At 42.2% G+C, this 12,052-nt stretch overlaps 1 protein-coding gene across 1 annotated transcript; it reads left to right on the top strand.

The window, feature by feature from the left end:
* Nucleotides 1–424: 424 nt before the first annotated feature.
* On the top strand, nucleotides 425–6,751 carry LOC133534896 (NUAK family SNF1-like kinase 2). The gene is made up of 3 exons (XM_061874211.1): nucleotides 425–514; nucleotides 2,366–2,618; nucleotides 3,857–6,751. Exons 1-3 carry the CDS (start codon nucleotides 431–433, stop codon nucleotides 4,861–4,863), a joined length of 1,344 nt encoding a protein of 447 aa, XP_061730195.1. The 5' UTR covers nucleotides 425–430; the 3' UTR covers nucleotides 4,864–6,751.
* Nucleotides 6,752–12,052: the final 5,301 nt, after the last annotated feature.

Below are 12,052 nucleotides of genomic sequence, written 5' to 3'. Positions count from 1 at the left end.
AGTGTAGGTAAATAACAATTAAATGTACCAAAATATCTTAAAGGGGAACATTATTACCAGACCTATGTAAGCGTCAATATATACCTTGATGTTGCAGAAAAAAGACCATATATTTTTTTAACCGATTTCCGAACTCTAAAAGGCTGAATTTGGCGATTTAAACGCCTTTCAATTGTTCGCTGTCGGAGCGACGACCTTTCACCCGTGACGTTACAATGGGAAGCAATCCACCATTTTCTCAAACACATTACACACACCAAGTCAAATCAGCTCTGTTATTTTCCGTTTTTTGAAACTGTTTTCCGTACTTTGGAGACATTATGCCTCATCTGTGTGTTGTCGGAGGGTGTAACAACACGATCAGGGACGGATTCAAGTTGTTTTACGTGGAGTGTGCATCGATTAGCACGGCATGCTAATCGATGCTAACATGGCAGAAATGGCAAGAATGTGTGGATATCCTCCAACACTCAAAGCAGATGCATTTCCAACGATAGTCAACAAAATCACAAAGGTGAGTTTTGTTGATGTTATTGACTTATGTGCTAATCAGACATATTTGGTCACGACATGACTGCCAGCCAATCGATGTTAACATGCTATTTAGGCTAGCTGTATGTACATTTGTAGCTATATTTGCATCCAGCCTTTCCCTCCAAACACTTACCAATCGACGGATTTAAGTTGATCCAGTGGTCATAAGATGCAATCGTTGGTTAGAAGGCGATCGCGGAATAGCTTCAATAGCTAATCGCTCAATAACTTCAGTTTCTTCTTCAATTTCGTTTTCGCTATCTGCCTCCACACTCCAACCATCCGTTTCAATACATGCGTAATCTGTTGAATCGCTTAAGCCGCTGAAATACGAGTCTGAATCCGAGCTAATGTCGCTATATCTTGCTGTTCTATCCGCCATGTTCGTTTGTATTGGCGTCACTATGTGACGTTACAGGAAAATCGACGGTGGATTTACAGATAGCGAAAATCAGGCACTTTAAAGACTTTTTTTCGGGATATTCCATGATGGGTAAAATTTTGAAAAAATCTTCGAAAAACAAAATAAGCCACTGGGAACTCATTTTTATTGCTTTTAACTCTTCTGAAATTGTAATGATGTTCCCCTTTAAAAACAGAAACAGGATATAAAGAACAAAGATCTACACACTATAAATCCATTTTGCCGTGTGAGCAAAGAGACATTTAGCTCTGCTACGTCTTGTTCTCACTTGTTGATGCAACTTTTTTGTGGCTGGAATCCATCAATGAAACATGGTCAGGGGGCGTGACTAACCTCTGATCTGCAAACAGCAGTCTGGAAAGGAGGAGGAGGCCGGGTGAGATCTAGTGCTCTCGGAGCTGGTTGTAGCAGAGGAGGATGGAGTCCTGAGTCCTGACCCAGGTGGAATGTTCAACAGCGAGTCACACACATACACCACACTGATCAGTCATCAATATACAATATACAATACATTGGCCTGTGAGGATCCATTGCCCGGATCATGTTTTGGTTTTAGTTTAAGACTCTTATTTATGTTTCATCGCCCCTGGGGTTGTGTTTCTTGGTTGCCATGGGTGATGATTATTTTCACCTGCCTCTAATTAGTGTTTGGGACGCTCCCCAATTAGTGCCCGGGAGCAGGTGAGCGTCCCCAGCACTAATCAGAAGCAGGTGAAAATAATCATCACCCATGGCAACAAAGAAACACAAACCCAGGGGTGATGAAACAGAACTAAGAGAGTCTTAAACTAAAACAATCAATCAATCAAAGTTTATTGAAATAACCCTTAATCACAAGTGTTTCAAAAGGATGCACAGGCAACAACGACATTCTTGGCTCAGATCCCACATCAGGGCAAGAAAACAAAACATGATCCAGGCAACGGCTCATCAAAAGTTGAAGATACTAGCTTTTGTCAGGAAAAATCTACAGACACACTTTGTCAAATCCACCTTTGTTTGAATCTGTCTTACATCCAGGTGTGCACAAACTCTAGTCAATCTCAATGTAAAACGGTCTTCAGAAGCAGAAAGTTGGCAGTTTTGGATTGAAAAAAAGTGTGCATCTGTACCTCCAGTTTTATAATCATGAGAGAAATGATCAATGACTTATAGAAAATTAGTTGCTAAGTCCCACTAGTGGCCATGCTAAAGAACTGGTGCTTATCAGTCCCCTAAAGGTGTGAACCAAAACGTGTAATAATTCAGGTAAACACACTAATGTGATGGTGGGTATTTTGGAACTCAAAGGGAACTTTGTGAGGAATTTAGAGTTAATGTGACACCAAATATTTTTGTCCCAGAAATTGGGTCATATCCACAAACATTTACATTTCTCAATGAAATCCTAACACTTTTTTCTGACAGATTGCAGACTTTGGCCTGTCCAACCTTTACTACGGGGACGAGTATCTGCAGACGTTTTGTGGCAGCCCACTGTACGCGTCACCAGAGATTGTAAATGGACGCCCGTACCGTGGCCCGGAGGTGGACACGTGGTCCCTTGGAGTGCTGTTGTACACCATGGTCCACGGCACTATGCCCTTTGATGGAAACAGCCACAAGGCACTGGTCCAGCAGATCAGCACCGGAAACTACCGCAAACCAATCAAACCTTCTGGTGAGTGTTTAATTTATTTCGTGTGTTTTTATTTTGATGTTTTAGGAAATCGCAAAAAGCCGCTGCCTGACCAGGGCTCAGAAAATCGGCAGAGAATCCTCCCACACCAACCAAGCACTGTTTTCACTGCTGGATTTTAGAAATAGGTTCCGCAGCCTATGTAGCAGAACCTTCAGGTTCTGTAACAGCTTTGTCCCTCAGGCCATAAGATTCTTAAACGCATCATAATAATCCCCTCAATTCCCCCCCCAAAAAACGGATTAACTCGCTGGAATATAAAGACAATATAACATACATCCATAAACGTGGATGCATATGAAAAAGTGCGATTTACCGGTATTTATCTGGTGGAAGAGGGATTAGTGCGTCTGCCTCGCGATACGAAGGTCCTGAGTTCAATCCCGGGCTCTGGATTTTTCTGTGCGGAGTTTGCATGTTCTCCCTGTGACTGCGTGAGTTGCCTCCGGGTACTCCGGCCTCCTCCCACCTCCAAAGACATGCACCTGGGGATAAGTTGATTGGCAAAACTAAATTGGCCCTAGTGTGTGAATGTGAGTGTGAATGTTGTCTGTCTATCTGTGTTGGCCCTGTGATGAGGTGGCGACTTGACCAGGGTGTACCTCCCTTTCCGACCGAATGCAGCTGAGATGGGCTCCAGCGACCCTGAAAGGGACAAGCGGTAGTAAATGAATGAATGTATGAAAAGTAATCTATTTATATCCGTACCTTACTGCTTTTTTATCCTGCACGACAACGAGCTAATGCAACAAAATCTCATTCTAATCTGTACTGTAAAGTTCAAATTTGAATGACAATAAAAGGAAGTCTAAGTCCATCCATCCATCCATTTTCTACCGCTTGTCCCGTTCGGGGTAGCTGGAGCTTATCTTGGCTACAATCAGGCGGAAGGCGGTGTACACCCTGGACAAGTCATCACCTCATGGCAGGGCCAACACAGATAGACAGACAACATTCACACACTAGGGCCAATTTAGTGTTGCCAATCAACCTATCCCCAGGTGCATGTCTTTGGAAGTGGGAGGAAGCCGGAGTACCCGGAAAGAAACCACGCAGTCACGGGGAGAACATGCAAACTCCACACAGAAAGATCCCGAGCCTGGGATTGAACTCAGGACCTTCGTATTGTGAGGCAGATGCACTAACCACTGTTGCAACGTGCTGCCCAAGTCTCTAAGTCTTAGCATTTAAATGTGTTTACACCTCTTTCCCCCGACCAGATGCTTGTGGCCTCATTCGCTGGATGCTGATGGTAAACCCAGACCGCAGAGCTACCATGGAGGAGATAGCGGGACACTGGTGGCTGAACTGGGGCTACCAGAAGTCCCTCTTGGGTGAGACGAAAGTGGAGGAGACGACGTCCACAAAGTCGATGTCCCACCCGGCCGGGCTGGCCAGCGTTGCCAGTTGGCTGCGGCGTACGTCCAGACCTTTGCTGGAGAACGGCTCCAAGATGCGTTGCCTGCTCCTCCGCCCACACGGCAGCGGCGGCGACGTGGTGCGCCAACGCTCTCTGCGGAGGTCGCAGAAGGAGAACAACGTCTCCCAGCCTGCGCAAGAAGCATGCGCGGACACTCGGCCTTCCAAGGGTATTTTGAAAAGAAGAAATAGTATCAAACAAAAAGTCACGAGCGAGGCTCCCACGGTCGCGACACTGGAACATCAGAGTATTTTGGGTTTGTCCCCCACAGCCAGCGCAGCCTGTACTGCGACGCAACCTCGGAAAGGTATCCTAAAGAAGCCCACAGAGCAGGAGTCAGGATACTACTCCTCCTCTCCTGAGAATAGTGACTCCGGCTTTAAAGCGTGCCCCTCAGCGCCAACCCATCGGAAAGGCATCCTTAAACGGAACGGGAAGTACTCCTCAGGGGGTCTGCAGGAGTTTGGCTCCTTGGATCAGCTGGCGGTTTCTTTACCGCACCGGGGCTCCAGGATGAGGCCAGGTGAGGCCATCAGCAAGGACAGCATTCTGTCCTCCGAGTCTTTCGACCAGCTGGATCTTCCAGACCGCGTCGGACCTCCGGCACGCACGGAGAAAGCAGGCAGGCCCTTAATGAGAGCATGCGTGTCTGCCGACGACCTGCTGGGAATCCAAGAAGACCGTGTACTGGGAGAGCAGAGGCCGTGGAGCTGCTACGAGTCCGGAATAGCCGACAGCGCCTTCTCCATTACAGACTGCGATAATGTGACTGAAGCTTACAAGCAGGCTTTGAATATTAACAGCTGAGCTCCGCGGAACTAACTTCAAGTGTACTGTTGCAAAAAAGCAGCGCACTGGAGCCAACATCACAAATTGCACGACACCAAAAAAGGGGAAGCACAAAGGGATATTTGGTTTTAAAGTGAAATGCCTTTTCTCCATATACAGTACAGTCAAACCTGTTTGTGTTGACAACTAACTCTCGCCCCACCTGAAGTCAACATGACATGTGACAGCCAAAGGGGTCTTTTCTATGAGTCTGTTTATTTACACGTGTTGTAGTATCATTATCACTAAGCAGTGTTATATGATAAAAGCGACATGACTACTTTGCTAGACTCCATTAAAATATGCACAGGGTTCAGTGCAAAGTATGTGATTCAAAATAAAAGTGTGTCATTGATAATCTGGATGGTAAGGAAGAAGAAGCCAAACCAAAATATGCAAAAATGAAGAACGTTTATAACAACCACAAAAAAACTGCAGTAGGTTAAAAAAATCTTAGAGTATCGTCCTCCTGTCAACATCCAAAGTCACAAGTAAATGTGTAAGCAAAGACTATTGACTGTTTCGGTTAGGTCGACAACCGCTTATGACGACATGAGTCAGGGGTTATACTGTGTAGGCCAAAAAGTCACACCAAAACACATTCAATGTAAGTTGTGTCCTTTTACGTAGTGAGAGAAGAGAAGATAATTATATTTATATAGCGCTTTTTCTCTAGTGTCTCAAGGCGCTTTACATAGTGAAACCCAACATCTAAGTTCCATTTAAACCAGTGTGGGTGTCACTGGGAGCAGGTGGGTAAAGTGTCTTGCCCAAGGACACATCGGCAGTAACTAGGATGGCGGAAGCGGGGATCGAACCTGGAACCCTCAAGTTGCTGGCACGGCCGCTTCTATCAATTGAGCTATACCGCCCCACGTAACTAACCTGGGTCAGTTATTTCTCCCCCAGACAGTTTGATAAGCATTTATGGCTTTATGGCGTCTTTATCATTTGATGCCAACGTGAGGGTTGCTTGGCTCTCAGATTTTACTGCATTTTACGACACCCAGCTTCTCAGGATGCCAAAGAGCACTTTCTTTTATGGTATTAGGAATTCACAGGGCGTTTTGATCGTTTTTTATAATTCATGTTTTCCATTGAACTGGAATAGTTACGGTGACACACTGACTCATGACAAGAAGAACCTGCTGGACCTGTGGTAGCGCCCGAATTGTCACTGTTTGTTTTTGCCCTTTCTCCTGTCTTGAGCGTGGAAAAACGGCGGCATCCGTTTACCCTGAACGATGAGCTTTATTAACTGAATGTTAATGTGTAACCGTGGAAGTAAATATTGAAGATGGCGCAAAGGTGTTTTTGGGTTATTGGCTTTGGGCTTCAGTTTTATTTGAAAACACCTGACTGGATTGTATGTTATCCCATCAAAAATAGCTGAAGTGCATAACAGGTGTGCACCCATACTGACAGCATTATGCTATTAAACTGCTTGTTATATGATTATCCCTACAGGTTTTTTCAAATATATTTTTTTAATTTTTTGTTGTGTCTTACTTTACATGGAAATTCTTAACACAAGTATAGAGTAATGATAAAACCGATAAATATATTTGTCTGATTTAAGCCACTCCCTCCTGAATTTGAAATGTAGATTTTGTTTGTGTTTTTCCTAATTAACTGAAGCTCATCAGAAATGAAAATGCTGCAGAAAAATCTCACAATTTCAACAAGTTCTTGTCATTTAAGGAATGGAATAGGTTGTTTTTGCATTTCGATTTGAATCACCTTTTTGTACCAAATGTGGCAAACTTTTTTTTTCCAAATGTGCCAAATGCACTCTCTTGTATAATTATGTGATGGGTCATTCATGTAACTGGGATGAGGAAATCAATAAAAAACTAAATTAAAAATACTTACCCGCTGGTTCGCATTGTCAATTATTTACAAACCCTGTTTCCATATGAGTTGGGAAATTGTGTTAGATGTAAATATAAACGATTTGCAAATAATTTTCAACCCATATTTAGTTGAATATGCTACAAAGACAACATATTTGATGTTCAAATTGATAAACATTTTTTTTTGCAAATAATCATTAACTTTAGAATTTGATGCCAGCAACACGTAACAAAGAAGTTGGGAAATGTGGCAATAAATACTGATAAAGTTGAGATATACTCATCAAACACTTATTTGGAACATCCCACAGGTGTGCAGGCTAATTGGGAACAGGTGGGTGCCATGATAGGGTATAAAAACAGCTTCCATGAAATGCTAAGTAATTTACAACCAAGGATGGGGCGAGGGTCATCAATTTGTAAGCAAATTGTCGAACAGTTTTACAATATTTCTCAACGAGCTATTGCAAGGAATTTAGGGATTTTACCATCTACGGTTCGTAAAATCATGAAAAGGGTCAGAGAATCTGGAGAAATCACTGCACGTAAGCCATGATATTACGGACTTCTGACCCCTCAGGCGGTACTGCATCAAAAACCGACATCAGTGTGTAAAGGATAATACCAAATGGGCTCAGGAACACTTCATAAAACCAATGTCAGTAACTACAGTTGGTCGCTACATCTGTAAGTGCAAGTTTAAAACTGCTATGCAAAGCAAAACCCATTTATCAACAACACCAAGGAACGCTGCTGGCTTCACTGGGCCCGAGCTCATCTAAGATGGACTGATGCAAAGTGGAAAAGTGTTCTGTGGTCTGACGAGTCCACATTTCTAATTATACTTGGAAACTGTGGATGTAGTGTCCTCCGAAACAAAGAGGAAAATAACCATTCGGATTGTTATAGGCGCAAAGTTCAAAAGCCAGCATCTGTGATGGTATGGGGGTGTATTAGTGCCCAAGGCATGGGTAACTTACACATCTGTGAAGGCACCATTAATGCTGAAAGGTCCATACAGGTTTCGGAGCAACAAATGTTGTCATCCAAGCAACGTTATCATGGACGCCCCTGCTTATTTCAGCAAGACAATGCCAAGCCACGTGTTACAACAGCCTGCAATCCACACCTGTCTCCCATCGAAAATGTGTGGCTCATTATGAAGCGTAAAATCTGACAGCAAAGACCCCGGACTGTTGAACGACTAAAGCTCTACATAAAACAAGATTAAAAAAGAATTCCACTTTCAAAGCTTCAACAATTAGTTTCCTCAGTTCCCAAAACGTTTATTGAGTGTTTTCAAAAGAAAAGGTGATGTAACACAGTGGTGAACATGCCCTTTCCCAACTACTTTGGCACGTGTTGCAGCCAAGAAATTCTAAGTTGAATAATATTTGCAAAAAAAAAATTAAGTTTATGAGTTAGAACATCAAATATATTGTCTTTGTAGTGCATTCAATTGAATAAGGGTTGAAAATTATTTGCAAATCATTGTATTCCGTTTTTATTTACATCTAACACAATTTCCCAACTGATATGGAAACGGGGTTTGTACAAACAAACACCTTTTATGTAATCGTATTAACATAATGAGTACGTTTACAGCAAGAAATGAGTACATTAGAAGCAGAAGAGAAACATTTTAGTTCACGTTAAGTTGGGCTTTGGATGAATAAAAACCTAAGATATACTGCTTGGTTTTTGTATACACCAATTTTCAATTAACCTTTTTTCAACAATTTTGTCCCGGTTTTCGCACAGCATCTCAGTTATCACACTGCGTGTAACACACTTATTATTCTGTGAGTAATTGAGTACCCTAACAAAGAATTATATGTGTTGGTGACTCGGTCTCTGTTTTTTTTAATCATCGAGTGTCACGGCAAAGTTGCAAGTGCTTACATAAAGAAGGTGGAAAAACACGACTGAATTCAAGAAAAAACTTGTTGCAAAGTAAAAAGGTTGCCTTATTTACCAACAAGCCTTCAATAAAGGTAAAAGTAATGCTAAATGTTCATTTAGTCCAGACCTGGGCATGCTGCGGCCCACGGGCCACATCCGGCATTTTGTGCGCCCGCATGAGGCCAATCATACATTAAAAAATAAATTTACAAAAGTATCTATGTCGAGTGTGCAATACAACGGTGCTGCTTTTGTTTTGAAAAGCATTATTTGTATTACTTCCATGTGGACGTATGCTCGTGAACGATTGTGAGTGAATGTAAACAGTGGCAATCACAAATTACAAAATAAAATAAAAAAAACATCTGTGTCATGCGTGCAATACATCTGTGCTGCTTTTATTTTTGAAAAGTGTTATTTACGGGCGTATGTCTGTGTGTAACCTATGAGTGAAGGTGCACAGCGACAAGTGATGCCCGGTTACCACCGAGATGCCAGCTCACGCTAATAAAAGAAAAGTTGATGACTAATGCCGTGTTTTCAACAACACATGGACTGCCAAGCATTTCTTTACAGAGATGAAAGGTAAAACCGTGTGCTTAAGTTGTGGTATACATGTTTCTGTGTTTAAAGAATATAATCTGAATCGCCACTAAACGACGAAGCAGGAGGAAAAATACCGGAATCTGTGTGATGAAGCGTGCGTAAGGGAGGCTGATGCGTTGAGGGTCAAACTGCAAACCCAACAAAGACTTTTTGCCACATTTCACACCCCCAGATATGCAGCCGTCGGGACAAGTTTCGTCGTTTCTCACAAAATCGCTGGAAAAAGTAAGGCATTTTCTGACGGAGAGTTTATTAAGGAGCGCTTATTGGACTCTGCCCAGAGAAGAGGGGCGCATTTGAGAACGTGTCACTCTCTCGACGCACTGTAACGAGGCGGGTTGAGACCATCGCTGGAAACTTGGAGCTTCAGCTGAAGAACAGAAAGGCCAACTTTGACTGTTTTTCGCTGGCTTTGGATGAGAGCTGCGATGTACGTGACAGAGCCCAGCTGCTTATCTTCTTACATGGGATAACTGCAGACTTTAAAAATACGGAGGAGCTGGCAGCCATGCAGTCAATTAAAGAGACAACCACATGTTGATCTTGTTCACATAGGTAAATGCGTGATTGGACATGATAGGACTGAAATGGGACAAGCTGGTAGGTGTGACAACAGATGGTTGTTCAAATCTGACGGGGGAAAATGTTGGACTTTTAAAGAGGATGCAGGATAAAGTGACAGAACTTGACATTTTAGCATCAGGAAGTGTTGTGTAAGACCGTGTTAAAAATAAAACCATCAAAAGCAGTCTGTTTTGCTGTATTCCCTCTACACCCCTGACTGTAGTCCAGCCCACTCGGAGAACACCATAATCAAGTTTGCCGATGACACAATGGTGGTGCATGGTTCCCATTACAGGGGGGGATGAGTCTGCATACAGAGATGAGGTCCTGAAACTATCAGCGTGGTGTTCAGTGAATAATCTGGCACTGAACACCACAAAAACCAAGGAACTCATCTTTGACTTCAGGAAAAACACTGCAGACCCCGCCCCCTCTATATCAACAGCGAGGAGGTGGAGAGAGTCAGCTCCTTCAAGTTCTTCGGCACCCTCATATCTGCTGACCTGTCCTGGACCCAAAATACAACTGTGGTCATCCGGAAGGCCAGCGGAGACTCCACTTCCTGAGGGTGCTGAGGAAGAACAGACTGGAGAGGCAGCTGATGGTGACCTTCTATCGCTCGGCTGTCGAGAGCCTGCTGACGTACTGCATAACAGTGTGGTACGCCAGCTGCACTGAAGCAGACAAACAGGCGATTCAGAGAGTCATAAAGTCTGCACAAAAAATCATCGGCTGCCCCCTGCCCTCCCTGAAGGATTTACACAACTCCAGTTGCCTCAAGATAGCAAAAACCATCACCAAAGACAGCACACACCCTGGCTTCCACCTGTTCCACCTGCTACCATCGGGCAGGCGCTACAGGTGCATCAGAGCCAGAACAAACAGGCTCAGAGACAGCTTTTTTACCAGAGCTGTCACTATGTTGAACTTTAACGTATAGTTTTTTCTTGAATTTTAATTTTCCTGAAGGAACTCTCCTGAAGGAATCAATAAAGTACTATCTATCTATCTATCTAATAATAATTCACCCCTGTACAATATCCTGCCCTAATACCCTACTGTGCAATACTAACCTTTGAGTGCAATACTTTCCGACACTGATTGTTATTTATTACTTCGGTACTCTTGCCTTGTTCTGTATATTGTACAGTATTTTGTACTTCTATAGTGTTTTGTATATTGTACAGGATTGCTTGTTATTTTTATTGGATAGTAGTCTGTTTATTTCAATTGTTAGTTTTTCCTTTATTACCTCTTGTGTTATTTATTTCACCCCATATTTTTTCCCACAACCGCACCTTAAGTGAGAGTCTTTAATCTTGTTATATGCAAATATAATGACAATAAAGTCTATTCTATTGTATTTTATTCTATTCTATTCTATTTTTGTATAAAGTTAAGTTAGGTTAAATTAAATTATTATTATTATTATTATTATTATTATTATTGTTATTATTTATCTTACGGTATATCAAAAATAATTTGAGCAAAATTGAATTGCAATATTGTCGGTGTGGCCCTCCAGCAGTGCTCGGGTTGCTCATGCAGCCCCCAAAAAAAATTAATTGTCCACCCCTGATTTAGTCATTTATTTTGTATTTTATGTCTTTTGTATACTTTTCTGCAGGTAAAATGTTCTATAAAAATATTTTTTATGTTAATATTGTGTGTCTGGAACAAAATAATTAGTTTAATTTCGTATGAAGAACATTTTTCATAAGATTACATTTTTGTTCGACCTTTTAGAACGGATCACCAACGAAAACCAAGGAACTACTGCATGACCTTTACAGGTGAACCTATTTTGAGCTTGTTTAAATATTTGAGAGCCAACTGTTCAATGTTTTAGGACTTGCTGTCGTCTAACGAGAAGCGGAACGGCAACATTTGTGTGTGTAATCCACTTATCATCCTATACATTTTCACATTAAGGCAGTGTTTTTCATGCTTTTTTGAGCCGAGGTGCATTTTTTTTTTTTTATTGAAAAAATCCCGAAGCACACCACCAGCAGAAATCATTAAAAAATCAAACTCAGTAGACAATAAAAAGTCGTTGTCGCAATTGTTGGATATGAATTCAAACCATAACCAAGTGTGCATCACGATAGCGCTTGTCTCAAAGTAGGTGTACTGTCACCACTTGTCACATCACACCTTGACTTAATTGGGGTCTTTTGGTGTTTTCCCGTGTGTAGTGTTTTAGTTCTTGTCTTGCGCTCCTATTTTGGTGCAGTTTCATGTCT

This window comes from Nerophis ophidion, linkage group LG16 (assembly GCF_033978795.1).
Source record: "Nerophis ophidion isolate RoL-2023_Sa linkage group LG16, RoL_Noph_v1.0, whole genome shotgun sequence".
In the NCBI taxonomy this organism is placed as follows: domain Eukaryota; kingdom Metazoa; phylum Chordata; class Actinopteri; order Syngnathiformes; family Syngnathidae; genus Nerophis; species Nerophis ophidion.
The sequence above is the reverse complement of the archived record's forward strand: the minus strand, read 5'-3'. Positions and strand labels throughout refer to the sequence as shown.